Here is a 17,572-nt window from a genome sequence, read left to right on the forward strand (position 1 = left end):
TCCCCTCTTAACGCGACCATCAATATAGAAGTGCACACTTCATCCTATTGCTGCACAGTACCCCAACAATGGTCTTCAATTTTCCGATTAACCATTGCTACATGCTTTTTAAGCCTTCTATTCAACCTCTGACCCTTCCATCTTGCTAATGTTGACTGCTTTGCTTCCAACAAATGCGCTGTGCGACTATCCATTTGCTCTGTGTTAATACCACTCTTAAGCTCCGTAGTGGTCACCTCAGCATCACTTTTCAGCTGACTAGTCCACTGTTCCAAGGTGAACCCACTTCCTTCATCGATTCTCTGCGCTCTTTGTTTCCTAAGGAGATCCCAGTGAACCATCCTGAATGTGCACTTTTTATTAGCCACTACCAAAGTAATCATAAGTGTGTAATGGTCGCTACCAAAGTCTATATTAGAATGAGACCAGGAGGAATCCACCACCATCCGAATAAAAGTGAGATCCGGTGTCGAATATACATGTAGACTTGCCGCATCTAGCACGATACGAATGGTCTGTAATCTGAGTTAAAATCAAGTCTAGTGCCTGCTGCCATAGCCTCTCCCCCTTAATAGTGCTATAAAGATATTTCCACATATGATTGGATGCATTAAAGTCCACTCCAATAAGCAACAACCCATCCTTAGCCAGATTGGCTGCTTTGGTAAAGAGAAACTTTAAACTCTGCTTCGTGTCCCGGGGGCTACTGTACAGGTTAAGCAGGTAAATGCCCTTCTTACATGCTCTCTGCCGACCTAAAATTATCTCCACCATAATATATTCAATCTTGCAACCTGCCATGTGGAGATCATGCTTAATATACGCCAGTCTACTATTCATGAGAGTTGCGAGTTCTCTGCCCTGCTCATTATCCTTAACATTTGCTTTGAAACCTTTTAAGGTCACGCTAGACATCAGTGTTTCCTGTAACATAACCTGAGGTTTCACACCATGCATTCTAACAAACTGCTGCAGGGACGCCTTCTTATGATTGACCCCCACAGTTCCACTGTCAAATACTAAATGGACTATTTTATAAAGCCATCTTGACCATGTAAATTCGGTGAACTTGTCTTGAGCTTAAGTCCACTCGGCGACTTGACCTGCTGGGCTAGCAAATCATCTATGGGGCCACAGCCTCCTCTATACTCTCTGTGCTTCTCAAACGGCGCTCGAGCGGTTGTCGCTTTTCCCTCTCTCTATTGGTCGTTTCCCCCCGAGAGATGGAGCCATCCGTGTAGACTAGCTGTTGCCACTGCTGTACATCATTTGTCTTCAGCATTGAGAAAAAGCTTTTGAACTCGGGCCTCGGCTTCCGCCTCAGGTTCACCACCACGGGGATAGACGAGAACAACAAGCTGCCGGCCTTGGCTTTTGCAGATGACCTAGTAGTGATGGCAGAGTGTGTACAGGAGCTTCAAGCCTTGCTAGATATCTGCCAGTCAGAGATCTCTGATCTAGGGCTTTGCTTCAGCGCCAAAAAGACTGGGGTGGTCCAACTTGCGAGTGACTCGGCAGGTGACATCTCGGTGGCCTTGGATGTAGAGCAGCTGATCTGCCAGTCTTACAAATATGTTAGTGTGAAGCTGTCCACGGCAGCAGATATGTACGACATCAACGATGAAAAACTTCGCCTAGCTGGACTCGGGGCCCAGTGCGTATTGCGTCGCCATTGTTTGTGGGGTTATAATCGGTACGTCATGGTGAGAGAGTTATGGGAACTCGTGCACGTACCCAGCCTGTAATTTGCTAGCGTGGTTGTTTGTCCACCAGCATCCATGGATGGCTTGAGCGGCGGCAAGGGGAAGTGGGACGTGTTGCGCTCGGCTGTCATAAAAAAGTGGCTAACGAAGCAGGGCAAGGGGGCACGGGGTGGTCGAGCTTTGAAGCGCGCTAGGTGACCAGTAAATTGTCATTTCACCGGCGTCTGCTCATCATGCAAAGAGATCGATGGGCACGACGTGTGTTTGAGTATCTGACAGTCACATGCCTTCGTACGGCATGGGTGTAGGGTGTCTATACCGATTGGAGAAGCTGTTTGGTTTTTCAAGGAACTGCTTAATGCGGAGGGCGGACAGGCTTATGCACACGAGGTGCACCAACGGGTGACTGAAGAGCAGGGACGCAAGTGACGACAACGTCAAGATGACAGGTCAACACTCGCCCTATGCCGTCAACACAAACGCAACATTGCCGCTGTGCGCTTGTACGACAACAGCTTGGGAAGCGCGCTGCTGCTCGAGGTGAGGGTGGGAGCCCTTCGGACACTTGTGCCCGTGAACATGTATGACAGTGCAGTATGACATGCAGAAGTGCAGACGAAACGATCGAACACGTGGTGTCGAACTGCAACCAACTAGGCGGGGCCCCGTAATGGCGAACACAAGCCTCGAAGTTCCATTGGGTTTCGCAGACACGAATGGGGCAGTTGGGCAGTCGACGAATCAATTCTGAAGCCATTCTGAAGTTCTCCCAAAATGCAATTATTCTCTGCCCATTCTTTCAGCTTTATATTAATTGCCTGCATTTGTAACCTGTATTTTTCCGATGTAATGGTCAACGGTCTATATGAGTGAATTCTAGCTTTCACCCACTGACCTCTATGTATTAAGTTAATTCTGCTGAGCTGCTGAGCACGAGGTGGGGGGTTCGAATCCCGGCCACGGCGGCAGCATTTCAATGGGGGCGAAAGGCGAAAACACCCGTCTGCTTAGATTTAAATTTCCGGAGTCCTCCACTACGGCATACCTCATAATCAGAAAGTGGTTTTGGCATGTAAAACCCCATAATTTAATGATAATAACGGGAGTAATAGTAATTTTGACAGCACGCCACCGTTGGTCGTATTGCCGTTTCTCCCTCTGCCGCTCCTCGTATTTACGCTGCTTCTCGGGAGTCCTAACTATGCGTTCTTTACCCATAACGGTGCTGCATCAACAATGCAACCAGTTGCCAGGCTGGGCTGGTTCTCCTATGCATGAAAGGCCACGGGCGTCATTCCCCACGTCGCAAGCTGCTGTCGCTGTGGCCGCTTGCGCTACGGTAATCTTTACCGTGAAACGTGTAGGGTGCGCTACGCTTTTCGCATTATCAGGAGCGCCTTATCATCAATTATGTGGTTCGGATGCTTGTTTTGTGTTGTTCGTTACTGAAACGAATGCCGTCCTATATGTTGTATGCGTGATTCAAAGGAATGTATACACTTATTGCTTCACTTTGCCGAGTGCTTGAAGCCTGCTTCATCTCCTCCGCGGGTCAGCCCAGTATTGTACTACCTCGAGGATCGGTCCACATTTTTGCTCATGGATGATGACATGAAAAATGCCGACCAACTAGACGCTAACAGTTTCGCTATAAAAAAGCCTCAGATGTGTGCGACCTTGAAGAATCACAAACCGATTTCCAGCGAAGCTCTTTCTTTCAGAAAGTTGCAATAAGTTTCAGTTTGTTGTAGTTATGTCGCATACTTTAAAAGGTTGCTCGTATATATATGATTGTTCCATTTGAAAACTTCCCGCGTGAAAGGATTTGGAGCACTTTTCGATGAGAATTAAAAAAACAGTAATTCATCAACACACATGTTACTTGACCATAACGTGTACGATGGAATCCTCCCTCGCGTACCCCCCCTCCCCTCACTCAATTGCCGCTGCATTAGAGGTCTTGATTTCACAGTTCATCCAGGGCTACGGGATAAATTCTTTGTTCGCTAAACACATTCATAAAGCTCCGGATCACTTGTATGCATAAGTTACTGCAAATGGTATAATTACTGCCTTGTCTTTGAAGTGCACCTACATATTGGCCATAACGTGCCCTTTATTTTCGCCAAATATAAACAAAATTTCTCGTTGAGTTCATCGAGGACATTGCCGAAACCAAGTTGGAACGTGTAATGACGCCTGTATATAGGAAAAGAAAATTCCGAGGGCGCGAAGCAGTTCATGTCGCTAGGCTTAAACCACGCTGCGACCTGCTTGTGCTGTCTTTTGCCTAGGTCGCCAGATTGGCTCATTTCTACCTGGGGACTGTTGTACTGGAGCACTTCGGCACCAGTTCTGTGCCAGCATGGAGGAAGAAGTTAACGTTCGTGTGTGTCTCGCTCTGTCGGTTTTTCGGGCTGTGGCTGCGTTATGTTACTGGCCCGTTATCAGACCCCGTGCCCATGTTGCTGAGGGGAACACGCCCGTTAATTTATATACATATATATATATATATATAATATGTCTATGTATATAAACACCCTCCCTGCAACCGAAGGGTAAGTTGGGCTTGGTATGAAACTAGTGTGTGTGTCTTTCCTTTGGAGCCACAGACAGTGCTTGGTGCCTCCCTTCTCGAATACTACAATACCTTCGCCTTCTAGTGTGTTAAAATCATTTGCACTTTGCAAAGGGAGCTGTCTTTTTTTTTGTAGTATTCCTTGTCGGTTCCAGCAATCATTTGCCACTATCTTGTGATGGCAGAGCACAAGGAGCAGAGTGCACTCAAAAAGAAGTTGCTGTATTTTTGCACCTTAACCTGCACCAAACATCGTAAAAATTTTACCGTGAGGTCAGGATCGGGGCGCGTATTACTGGAATTTCGATTTGAACTTTTGCTCCATGGCAGCACAGCGTGCGCTGCCACAAAGCCACACTTCAGGGCAAGGTTCTCGAGTACTCACACTTTCGTTATCTCTTGAGGAACCCCATCACTTTTCCACCCCTGTGTGTTGAAGCTCTCTTCTCACCTTCTGCACTGCCATTCATTTTCGTCCTCTCAATGGGTCGCCATATTGCATTTAGTAGTTATTGAATAGTGCATGTGGTGCTGGCAAAGTGGAACTTGGGTGACAATAAGCCGTGCTCAATGGCCCAGCTCCCGTCTAACAGTAACAGTAAAAGTAAAAAGTAAACAGTAAAAGAGAGTCGCTGGCTGAAGATACAACACGGACAAGTCATTTATCCGCAAATGAATGCTCTTTTTGTAAACATCCGAGGGTTGTATTCAGTTATTTCCTTGGGTTATACGTGCACACTATTTTTTTTCTTTCTGGACTGTTCTGAAAGAGGATGTGGGTTGTACATGTTGACAGGTTATATAGAGAAAACTGCGGTATTTCGTAGCCTGCTCCTTCCAATTTCGAATTACGAAAACATTGCGAAAGTTCAATGTGTGATCAAGAGGAAATTCGCTCATGAAGTCTCGTATGGGACAAATTTGTTGTGTGAGCGAATCATAACAAGTTCTGCAAGTGCCAAATCTGCCCTTCCGCCTCAAGTGCTCATTGAGAATATGAGAGCAGGCTTGGTCAAACCACCTTGAAGTGTTCTCTAAGGGTCGAAGAAATCCGAGAGAGTAGGCAAACACTCCATTCTCTCACTTTGTAATTTCTTAGCTTTCTGAAAATCCCCTTTATAAGTGGATGCACAAACAGGGTCATGCAGCATTCAAATGTAGAAATGTTGAATAAATTAAAAACGACAATTATAGGGTTCTTTGTTTCGTCGTACTTGAAATCACGCTCAAAATTTTCCAAATGAAGAAAAGGCAGCTTGTCATTAAAGTTAACATCTGTGTTCTTTTTTGACATTTCCTAATAACTCTTATTTACTTTTTTTTATTTATGCAGCATCGAGGCCTTCTCTTTCTCCATCAGCTGCCAAATGTGACAACTCAAAGCAAGGATGCGTCCACCAATGTGAGCTGTGTGACTATGAGGCTGATGAACTATTTCTTCTGGAAGCACATGCCAGCATCCATACTGGTGTTAAGCCTGTTCATTGCCCTTTATGCCCTCAGCGCTTTTCACAAAAGCAGAGACTCAAAACCCATCTGCTCACCCACACAGGCGAGAAGCCGTTTGAGTGCCCTTCATGCCCTCGGAGCTTTTCAGACAAATCCAACTTAAGAGCTCACCTGCGCATCCACACAGGCGAGAAGCCATATCAGTGCCCTTCATGCTCTCAGGGCTTCTCACTCAAGGGTCGCCTGAAAGTCCACCTGCGCATCCACACAGGCGAGAAGCCATATAAGTGCCCTTCATGCTGTCGGAGCTTCACAGAAAATAGCAGCCTTACGAAGCACCTGCACACCCACACAGCCGAAAAGCCATTTCAGTGCCCTTCATGCTCTCGGAGCTTCTCAGTAAGAAACAAACTAAACCTTCACCTGCGCACCCACACCGGTGAGCGGCCATTTAAATGCCCTTCATGCGTCCAGAGCTTCACACAGAAAGGCCACCTGAAAAGCCATCTTCTCACTCACACAGGCGAGAAGCCATTTGAGTGCCCTTCATGCTCCCAGACATTCTCACGAAACACTCACCTGAAAGAGCACCTGCTCACCCACACAGGCGAGAAGCCATATGAATGCCCTTCATGCTCTCAACGCTTCTCGCGCAAGTCTTGCATGAAAGCCCATCTGCACACCCACACAAGTGAGAAGCCATATCAGTGCCCTTCATGCTCTCAGAGCTTCTCGCAAAAGACCTCCCTGAAACACCACCTGTACAGCCACACAGGCGAGAAGCCATATCAGTGCTCTTCATGCTCTCGGGGCTTCTCACATAAGCATCACCTGAAAGCGCACCTAATGACTCACACAAACGAGAAGCCATTTGACTGCCCTTCATGCTGTCAGAGCTTCTCACGAAAGAGCAACCTGAAAGTCCACCTGCACAGCCACACAGGCGAGAAGCCATTTCAGTGCCCTTCATGCTCTAAGAGCTTCTCACAAAGGAGCTACCTCAGGAGACACATGAGGCGAGAAGCCATTTCAGTGCCCACTCTACCCCCAGAAATTCTCGTTCAGACATGCCCCGAAGATACACCAGTGCATTCATGCAGGTGACCGGCCATAAATTTGCACCGTCTGCTCCAGGTCCTCATCACTTGAACAGACTTCAGAGAGCACAGCACCATGGTGCTGTAATGTAGGTCAACAATCTCGTTGAACTAGAGTCTGAATTAAAAGTCTACGTACGTGTAGTATGTTACATAGTGTTCTACCCCATCAGGTAGCACAAGTATCTCCGCATGCTCCTGAGAGCAAGCGTTAACTTGGGCGCAACTCCGATGCCGCCTCTTCAAATATATATAAAACGCAGAAATGCCTTTCTAAAATAACCGGTGGGCTGATTATAACGAAATTTGTGACATCTGAGAGAAAAAATTAAATTCTGGTGACTGCTGAAAGCAGATTTTTGGTTGAAGGCCTCAATATTATAACAGGAACTTACAAAGATTGTTCAGCTTGAAAAAATATTGGATCAAGAAGTTAATAAATTTTTAGCTCTGCACCTGAAATAAATATAGCGGTGCTCTAAACTGCATACGCTTGATCTTCCAAAGAAGACAAATTTGAGGTATCAATCTATATTGATACATGCATATTCCGTGTTTCTTGTGGACGATGCACGCGGACGCCCTGACGAAGACGACGAATGCTCTGAAGTTGTGCGCCTAACTGGCCAGCACTGCAGTTTTCCTTTGTAAATATACTCATTAAATAGTCTCCAGTTCTTAATCCTTTGTTCGCGTAACATTTTGGTGGAGGTGCGGGGTATCGATTCCCGTACCTCTCGCACCTGTAGAGCCCCGTACCTCTTTCATCAACTTGCTACATAGTTTACAGGGACATTGCAAATGTCCTACTCACTTATTGGTGCATATTTTAACGCTTTGTTTATTGCATGAATTTTGTCCGGTTTAGATGTCCTATTTAGAGCATTTTACAGAATTGTGATATCATTTTTTATTGCTGAGTTAGAGTTGTAAACTTGATAGTCTTGTTTTCTGAAAATTAATGATTTTCAACAATTTTTATTAAAATATTGATGACCTAGATCAAAAATTCACTACCAACAGTCGCTAGATTCTATTTCTTTTATATGCAACAAACCTCACCAGGTATGGTGCCGTAGTTGTCGAGAAAAATGATCTCTCCTTTTCCGTGTATTTAGATGGGAGCCCCCAAGCTGAAACTTGCTCTGAAAGGCTCCCTGAAAGACTTTTGTGGGGTCACCATATTTTCTCTAGATCTTTGCTCGAAACGTTAGGGAACACAGAGCAAAATTAATTAGCAGAACTGACCTACACAAAGCCGTTGTAGCTGAGAAAAAACTCAAGATACAGGTAAACCTTGATCAGGAATTTCCTCACCAGTGTTTTTGCATCTGCAAAAACAGCAGTTTGTTACATTGTGGCTTTTCATTATTCGAAAAGTATTCAATGTTTGTACCTATCTAAAAAATTACTGTTCGCATGCCCCTATGAACTACATATATTCATTGTAATAATTATTGTTACACTACAGATGTCTGGATGATGTGCTTTCTAAGCCCGTGTTTTTTTTTTTTTTCTCAGTATTCTCTTTCGTACATATGAACTTGGTCTGTTAGACGAATTCATGTATTTGTTGGCTCTAGGTTCTGGTTACATGGTTCATCCCGGAGATTCTCTTCATCTTATTCTATTCACATCTTTTTTTTTCAAGTGGTTACTTTTTAGAGGAAAAAATTGTTCAGTAAGTTAGCTATTCACTGTCTGTTTCATCAGAGCCCCAAATGCCAGTGTTTACTGAGTGCGTGAATTACACTTGCACATAGTTACACCTACACAACACTTGAATTACAGCATACAATGTAGGGTTAGCATTTTATTATATCTGGGGCTGCAAGAGAAGTTCAGTGACGACAGTTGAAAGTTCATTACTAGCACAGAAAGTACCTGTTATGAGTAACGTAAATGGGTAATTTGAGTATTGCATCTGTCAAGTCCACCATGCCTAATGCATTCCTACATTTTATTTCAACTAACGTACCAGCATTTCTATAAGCACTAGTGTGACATATAATTTTAGAAATATTTATATAAAATTTACATTTTGAATTGGGCATATATACCTGCACTGTATAATACAGTTGTGAACAGAAGGCAAGAAATTGGGCGAATCCTGTTTTTCGAAATTTGAAAGATTCTGAATTGCAGTGTTGCCAGTCTCTGATCAAATCAGGAATTTCCTCACCAACAAGATTGTGCACAAGACATGCTTTTAAGATAATAAATACGAGGATTCACTGTTTTGATTAAGGGTGTGCGAAGATTTGATAACTTAAAGTAGGCACTTTGTCAATACAAATATTTTCTAATAGCCTTCGAACACTTAAAAAAATTATACGTGCAGAAATAAACCTCAAAGTGAAGCGAAAGTATGATAAATGCCACCCCCGTGGGCATAGTATAGGCATAAAACATCAGAATGTGCGTAGTAGAGGCTGGGGCCCTATAAGGTAAAACTATTCCAATATGTATTTATTCCAATCTCCTGACGTCAAATTTGAGTAACCGCTGACGCACCCATCGGGCGGTGAACCGAAGGGTTGTCTGAACAGACCAGTCAAGCGCACTCCTCGTTTATAGGAAGTCACTTTTGTTTGCTTTAAAAATGAATAACCTTGCCTGTACTGAGCGGCTTGTCTTATCTAATTGGCTGACAAGAAGAATCGAGGAGCATGCTCAAATGGAGAGAGATTCAATGGAGGAGCCAGTGCATTGAATATCGATAACCGAATGAAGAACGTAGTGCCGCCGTCTGCGATTGGTCCGCTTTCGCTTACTTAGCTTGCGGTGGCGGGTCAAAAATCGCGGCGGCATGCAACGAAGGTTAAGAATGCTGCTAAAACGAATCCTCAGCAAAAAAGAGTTGGCAGAGTCAGGTCGTAAACGTGCCGAAAATGCTAGAAAACGCTACACGGCCTCAGAAAAGGTTTTATTATACGCAAATAGACCCATGCTTTTTGGCAGGTGCCAGTAGCCAGTGCCTCAGCGATCGGCGGCAGCAATCTTTTATATGTTTCGGAACGGGGCAGCCTGCGGCTATTCCGGAAAAAAAAAAAATCAGTTTTTTTTTCGGCATGTTAATGCATCTTTAACGTGGACACGTCACTTTGACGCGCTGAGCTTTTGCGGTTTTGTGACGTCGCATGGCAGGCAGGTGAAATGGTTGTAGTCCGAAAACTTTGACCAATATCCGTAGGATAATGGCGAAAGGGGGTCGAATCAGAAATAACTTTTTCTTTTGTTCGGTCCAATCATGCATAATCAGTGTGTAGACGTCGTATCGGATGGGGAGCTATCGCGGCTTTCGTGACGGGGCATGGCAGAAAGACGAAGCGGGGGTGGTCTAAAAAGGTTTTCGACCAATCGTGGAGGGCTGATTGCAGAATTGGAATAGAAAATTTTTGAATAGCTCTACGTTATAGCGCCCCTGTATACGCTTCTCAGGTAGCTAGAGTTCCCTGGCTATACAGGGATAATTTGCACTCTCTGAAGAGCCCTTTGTATGCGAGTGATTTCGTCATTCGTTCCTTCTGCTCTATTTGTGCTTTTACTAAACAATGCTTCATAACGTGTGATGGAACTACAGGAACTTGCCAATGTTATTAACACCAGGACATGCACATTCTTTCACACATATTTTGATAATAGCTGTTCATTTTTTGAAAACTCATCATCGATATTATCATCATCAGCTTGTTTTATGTCCATTGCAAGACGAAGGCCTCTCCCTGCGATCTCCAATTACCCCTGTCCTGCGCCAACCGATTCCAACTAGTGCCCGCGAATATCCTAATTTCGTCGCTCCACCTTGCCTTCTGCCGTCCTCGACTGCGTTTTCTTTCTCTTGGCACCCATTCTGCAACCCTAATGGTCCAACGGCTTGTCAATTAGAAGATCGGCTATACCCGTTTGCTCTCTGATCCAAGCCGCTCTATTTCGGGGGGGGGGGGTGAATAGGGAGCAACCCAAGGTAACATTTCTGTGCAAATGAGTGGGACTATCTTTACTATTGTAAATGTGAGTAATACCCATGTTTTGCCATAGAAACGCGTAGACCCGCAAAAGAAAAATTAAATAAGGTGTATTTCGCAGGTGTACACCTGTGAGATAAAGATCTCGTTGGCTTGACAAACAAGGAACCACATCAAATGGATTCCCACGGGAAGAAGCGCAGGAAGAACACTGCCAAGAACAAGTAAACAAGAGAAAGTGTAAAATCAAGATTTCTAGCAGTGTTTATTTATTACCTCTGGAGAAATACAGAGAAATACATATTTGCGGAACAATCCCAGTTCTTTTGTATCCCTCGTTTATTGCTGTACCAAGTTAAGTGCCAAAACCGACTCGTATAGTTATTCGGGAAGTTGTGTAATGATGCGTGGTCACTAGTACCGTACAGCCGCGTAGAGCGCAGGACGCCGTGGTTCTAGACGTACTGCGCCCACCGCGAAAGGTTAGAAAAACAACCACATAAGCGTAGCAGAGAAGTGGCTACGTCAGGTGGTTAGACTGATAACGGTAGAAGCGTCATTCAAAACACATGGAATCTTTCTCCATTTATGACGGTGTTGTCTCTACTTCTCTTTAAATAAAAGTATATTAATCCATATACAGTTGCACAATTAAGCAAACGTTAAATTCGTTAATTTTCGTTTTTCCTTCCTGTTTGGCTGTTGCTTCGGCTCTCTCCCTTAGTATGCTGCTTCATTTCTCAACTCCTTGTGACTCTTGTTTCCAGTTGCCAGCTTTGCATGAAAAGTGTTGTACAGTAAGGGAAAAACGAGACGAGGTAACGGGTGACATTCATATTCCTTATGTGTTACAGGTTATTGCAGAGTTTGATCATGGACGCTGTCTTGCTTGATTTTATTTTCCACCTTATCTAACCTATATCACGGGTATATGGTACCGAGGATATGCCAACGTCGCGGCGAGCCGTTACTCGACGAAATAATGAAACAAATGGAAAAGTTTATTTTGTACTGAAGGCAGTGGGCATGGTGCTGGTGCAAGAGAAGAAGACGACGAGAAGTGCTAGCTTCCCATTATGATATTGGCCTCGAGCTCCACTACTGGAAAAGCAGGCGCCACCGTCGGCGTGACGTGCTATTAGGGATCACATGGACATAGTGGCCGCGTCGGCTGCTTCGAGAGCGCCGACGCGAGCTGAAAACGAGTTTAAATTCCCTCGTTCGCTGCGGTCCTCATTTAGTGGCGAGATTTTCCCGCTTCGAGTGTCTTCTTTACAACGCTTGAAAACACTAGAATAGGTAGTGGCTGCCTTTGAAGGCGCGCAACATGGTAGGCTACTGCTCAGTGCCGCAGTGCCGGACGTACGCAACGGAGCCCGGTGTCAGCCTTATTCACACGTAGCCGCAGGACAAGAAGCTGCGTGAAGCTTGGCTCGCGAAACATTAAACGGGCAAACAGTCATCGGCTACAGCTCGGTTATGCAGCAAGCACAGACGCGAGGAAGATTTCTGCTACGGCGCCGTGTCTGCGATGTTCGGAAAACGCGCGCTGAGACGCTCACCCGAGTCCGCTGCCCGACTAATGTCATGACGGTTTGGTGTATGAACTTGTCGATGCTATAGATACTGGCAAGTTCACTGGAATGGAAAGGGAGCGGTAAGACGCACATTAAAAAAAGGCATGGCATATGGTCATGTTTGTACGTGTTATGAATTAATGCACTGGATTACAAAAAAAGAAGCAGCGGGAATCACGCTGAGAACACCAATAAACATACAGTGCGACGCAACTCGAGAAATAATATGGAAACGTCGAAGAATTTAGAAGAAAAGAAAAGATTGACTCGTTGTGACGGCACACAACAGTCCCCGTATGCGTCGTAGTCTCTACAATCCCATACAAAAATGCATACATACTTTCTTTAGACTCCTTTCCAACTTTCTATCAACTTTATTAACATCCTATGTACTTTTACTTCCTATTAAGGCTTGTTACAAGAAAGTTGGTAGGATTTGTATTGACTTTCGTTTGAAGAAAGTTTGTTAAAAAGAAAGTTTAAAGGAAGTTGGTAGGCTTTGTATTTACTTTCGTTTGAAGAAAGTTTGTTAAAAGAAAGTTTGAAGGAAATAGACAGGCTTTGTATTTACTTTCGTTTGAAGAAAGTTTGTTAAAAGAAAGTTCTTAAAAAGTTAGTAGGCTCTGTTTTTACTTTTGTTTGAAGAAAGTTTGTTAAAAGAAAGTTTTAAAAAAGTTGGTAGGCTGTGTTTTTACTTTTGTTTGAAGAAAGTTGGTTTAAAGAAAGTTTAAAGATTGTTGGTTGACAGTTTTTACTTTTGTTTTATGTGCACATGCTCATTCATATGTAAAACAAAGAAGCAGTTCAACATAAAAGATCAGGAATAGAATAATGACTATGAATATACCAGAGCGTCTTAGTGATAATTTCTTCCTGCAGTTTAAAAGAAAGCGACGAGACAGAATAGTTACTGCTGTGAAGCAAAAGGCAAAGAAATCCTTGTTGCACAAACTAATGAGGTGATCAAGTCAAACCTGCTAATTGGCAATTTAAAGCACAATCACAATGATTGATTTTTCATTAATTCACAGTTCTCTTGCAGTGGTGCATGCATGTCCTAATTATATACTAATTATCGTTCTAATTATAGTACTCATCCTTTAATGATTTGAACACTATATATAATTGTTGTTAGCGAAATAATAATTCATTTGCATTAATTAGTTCCAGGTTAATCAAGGTAGCACCACTTCAATTATAGAAATACTATTTTAATAAACCGAAGAAATGTCCTGCGATATAATTTTGGAATCTCTATGGGGCAGTGAACCTAGGGCCTGCAAAGATAATCATCATCATCAGCAGCAGCAGGCTGTTTTATGTCCACTGCAGGACGAAGGCCTCTCCCTGCGATCTAGCGCCTGTAAATTTCCTAATTTCATCGCACCACCTAGTCTTCTACCGTCCTCTACTGCACTTCCCTTCTCTTGGTATCCATTCTGTCACCCTAATGGTCCAACCGTTATCTAATCTGCGTATCACATGACCTACCCAGTGCCACTTTTCTCTCTTAATGTCTATTAGAATATCGTCTATACCCGTTTGCTCTCTGATCCAAACAATCAATTTCTCCAAAACCATCCCCCTCCAATAAGGAAATTATTTCATGGAAAAGCCATGCTTCTATCTCTCTTGTGTTATGCAAGCATACTGCTACACATGAGCACTCATGCTAAGCACTTGCTGTGGGAACCATCAGAAATTGCATACATGACTGCAAGGTGTATCACTGTGTACATGGGCTGACTAGCTTAAAGTTTAACATGTGGTATGGAAAGCCACGGTTATAGTGGCCATTGCAATGCGTTTTTCCTCAGAGTTAGCAGAGCAGAGTAATTGGGGCACCATAAATCAGCTGGTTGCCTGCACTTACTTCAGTACAGACAATTATTCATCACCAGGTAATAAAAGTGAGCATTACAGCCTTTATGCGTTTTCTGCAGAGCGCTCATAATGACCATATAACAGCAACACAGGATAGCACAAGATTACGTAAACAGCAGAAAAGAAAAGGCATGAGAAGTTTATCACTAACACTAAATAATCACCAAGAAGCTACTTTAAACTTGTTTAGATCCATAGTCCGTATACAAGCCATTTCAATGAACAAATCTCACACTGAAAGAAGAGAGCCCATAAGTAGGTACTTATCATGCACTCTCAAATACGTTCGATTCATATTGGACCAAATTGACTCCTTTCATCTCACCGCATTCCTTGTCACGACACTGTCACATAAATACAGTTTTGTTGCAAAATGCACCACATGGCTGGAGCTACCCTCCCGTCTCGTTAGTCACCTAAACATACACAAACTGTTTTTACAGGTTGCTTGCTAACTTATTCCAAGATGCAGTACCATTGTTTTGCATGCACATGTGTTCAGCTACTAGAGTTCTTTCCGTACTAGCTTACTTACCAGTTGCAGTGCAATGTTGTTTGTGGGAGTTGTATCCCATCATGCATTCTGCCTTTCATGATCGTATATTTGATTATACTGCCCCTCTATTTTCTGTTGTATGCCCCAAAGGTACAAAAAATAATTGGACAAGTTAATAATTTGACATCCTTGGAGGTAATAGTCCCTTGTAAAGAGATCTCCACATATATCTGCATATAACGTGCACAAGTTGACCGAAAGGTGATTTCTGATGCTACAGCAAGACCATGACTACCATGATAACTTTTCCTTTGTTGTGAGGCATATATCAGCTAATATTAAAGGATGTTGATCCTGTATGTGCACGTGCCGAAAAATGAACGTCACACAAGAAAGGAATTTGATGTCTCATGACCAAAGCAAACCAACCCTCCTTTCCCAGAGAAAAACTGGTGTTAATAACCAAAGAATACATGTGCTCACAAATGTATGTACAAGAAAACTATTGCTTAAGGAATGGCACAGTCCAAGCAGTATCATTTATTCATCACAAAAGAACATATAGTACAAGTTTTCCACATTGTTGAAACACCTACTCATATACTAATGCACTTAAGCATTCAATCACAAATCATGTGAAAATGTACAAATACAGAAACAAAGGTACAAATATTCAGAATGTGTATATACTCTTGTAAGAACCCTGAATTTGAGGCACATAAAAAGAAACTTCTCCAAACAAAACAATAGTCTGTACCAGACCAAGCATGGAATAAGTAGCCGAATTTGCAGAAAGTTCACATGGGAATTTACTGAAATGTGATGGTGGAGAAGTACCTGCACACATTGTATACTTTCTCGCAAAAGGCAAGCCTCTGGCACTCTTCATCATTTGCAAAATATAGAGGCTCTGGAACACTTACTGAGAACAATAAAATTTGCCAGCTGCCAAATAAAGCAATCAAGGTCAGCATATTATTCTTTTCTGCCAAACAAAAAGCCTGAAATATTGCTGCTGATCAGTAATGCCATTTTCTATGCGTCCCACCATCCTTGAAGCTCTTCAAAGACGCAGTGACCTAGCTATGGTGTGTCAAAAGCTTTACACAAACATGTGAACAAGTGAAAGTGCATAGAAGTTCTACTGAAAGCAAAAGCCGCACCATAAGGAATACATACACCAATCAGGTTCCATTTTAGAAATCATCACCACACAGCAGTTTGCACATGAACAGGCAAGTACAGTTATGCAGCATACAAAGCCTCAAGCCAAGTTGCACATCATACATTCAAGATAAAAACAATATTGCGCATAAAAAAATTTGTTTTATAATAAGTCCAACTTAACAAGAATCTGCAATATAAGGCAGCACCTTTTTGCAAGCAAACATTTTATTGTGAAAAATTTTTTTTGCCATTTCAGGTACAGATTCACTTGCACATGACTTTACCAGATTATCTGCCCTGACATGCTGTGCATACAACCGAGACGTAGTGCAATGGTATCACTTTTGTTTGCATATGCACAGTGGTTATCAGGAATGGAGGCATTGTTTTGGCAATAAGAACAAGCTTAGCAAAAAGTGTTTCCCATATCATCCGGGCATATTTTAGCAGAGCACCATCATCAATTTTGCTTTCCTATAAGCAGTTGATCAATACTGCAACATGGTGCTATTGGCTAGGCACCCGGTTGGCTTGGATTGTAGAGCAGCTCAACACAAAGATGGTGCTTTTGGCTTCAATCCTCAGACCAGAAAGACATTTTCTCACCACTATGAAGCTTAAACTTTAAGGAATCTCAATTTTATCTTATAGCCAGGGTCGACAACCACTTGCACTTGTGGATGTGGTAGCACAAAGCTACCATAAAGTGTGGCGGTCAGATTGCTATAGAAAGCGTAAGTAAAAAAAAAAAAAAGTGAGAGATTCCTACAAGATAACAACAAAACACTAATGTGCAACTATCTTCTTTCCACAATGTATACCACATTACTGTAGAGAATAACAATGAAAAGAAAAACAGTGCTGTAGTACCATCCCTACATGCAATTTCCACTTCTGCATGCTATTGGCCATTACTTGTGCTACTATTTGTGCTCAGCACAGCGCGGCACTTAGCCGACGCGATTGACAATGGACTAGGTAAGCGTGCTGTGTCTCCTGATGTCAATCGAAAAAGCCAGTCGTCGCGATAACTGCATATGATTTTATCACTTGCCGCTATCTGTAAGAGCTTAGAAAATTCGAAACGCTCCCAGAATCGTGGTATGTTCAATAAGACGTGAAGTGAGAGGACGCTTATAATGGTTTGTTCACCAGCCCATGATTCCAAGCCTATACGGAGCGCGCTTATCGTACGTTTTGTGTGTTTGAATTTATTCAGTTTGGCAGTCTACTGTGTACGGAATGCTGTTGAAATAAGGAATCACATAACAGAAGGCGCCATTTACTGGATCAGTCTTATCCCCCTTCCTCTTTAATTTAGCAATGATCCGATTACTGGAACAACTTAATCGGATTCCAGATCTACACCACAGTCTGTATACCAACGACATCACCGTTCGGGTGGTTAAAGGTAGCGATGGAGATATAGAAACCACGCTGCAACAAGCTGTAGACATGGTTGAAAAGTACGTTACCGACAAACGCCTCACCTGCTCGCCGCAAAAATCAGAACTCTTCCTACTCAGAGCCCCTACAAACCTCAAATCCGACACTGCGCCACCCCCAGAAATCACTGTGCAAGCCGGAGGAGGCGTGATCCTGGTGGTGACCACCATCCGTGTACTAGGCCTCTTCATGCAAGTTCACGGGCGC

General features: G+C 43.3%; 1 protein-coding gene across 6 annotated transcripts in view; it reads left to right on the forward strand.

The window, feature by feature from the left end:
• The window catches only part of LOC126526431 (uncharacterized), a 148,143-nt gene that overhangs the window by 52,517 nt on the left and 78,054 nt on the right, over nt 1-17,572 (forward strand). For 3 of the 6 annotated variants that reach the window (XR_011896018.1, XM_055068197.2, XM_072289753.1), the window contains exon 4: nt 5,615-5,683. The exons of 2 other annotated variants lie outside the window; for them this stretch is intronic. Coding sequence is in view for 3 of the 4 variants with exons in the window: in XM_055068197.2 (XP_054924172.2) it covers nt 5,615-5,683 (69 nt within the window). In the remaining variant the exon portion in view is untranslated. Of the gene's footprint in view, nt 1-5,614; nt 7,510-17,572 lie in introns of those variants that run through there. One more of the 6 variants, XM_072289752.1, reaches the window with a different exon arrangement.

The sequence above is a fragment of the Dermacentor andersoni genome, chromosome 8 (assembly GCF_023375885.2).
Source record: "Dermacentor andersoni chromosome 8, qqDerAnde1_hic_scaffold, whole genome shotgun sequence".
NCBI lineage: Eukaryota > Metazoa > Arthropoda > Arachnida > Ixodida > Ixodidae > Dermacentor > Dermacentor andersoni.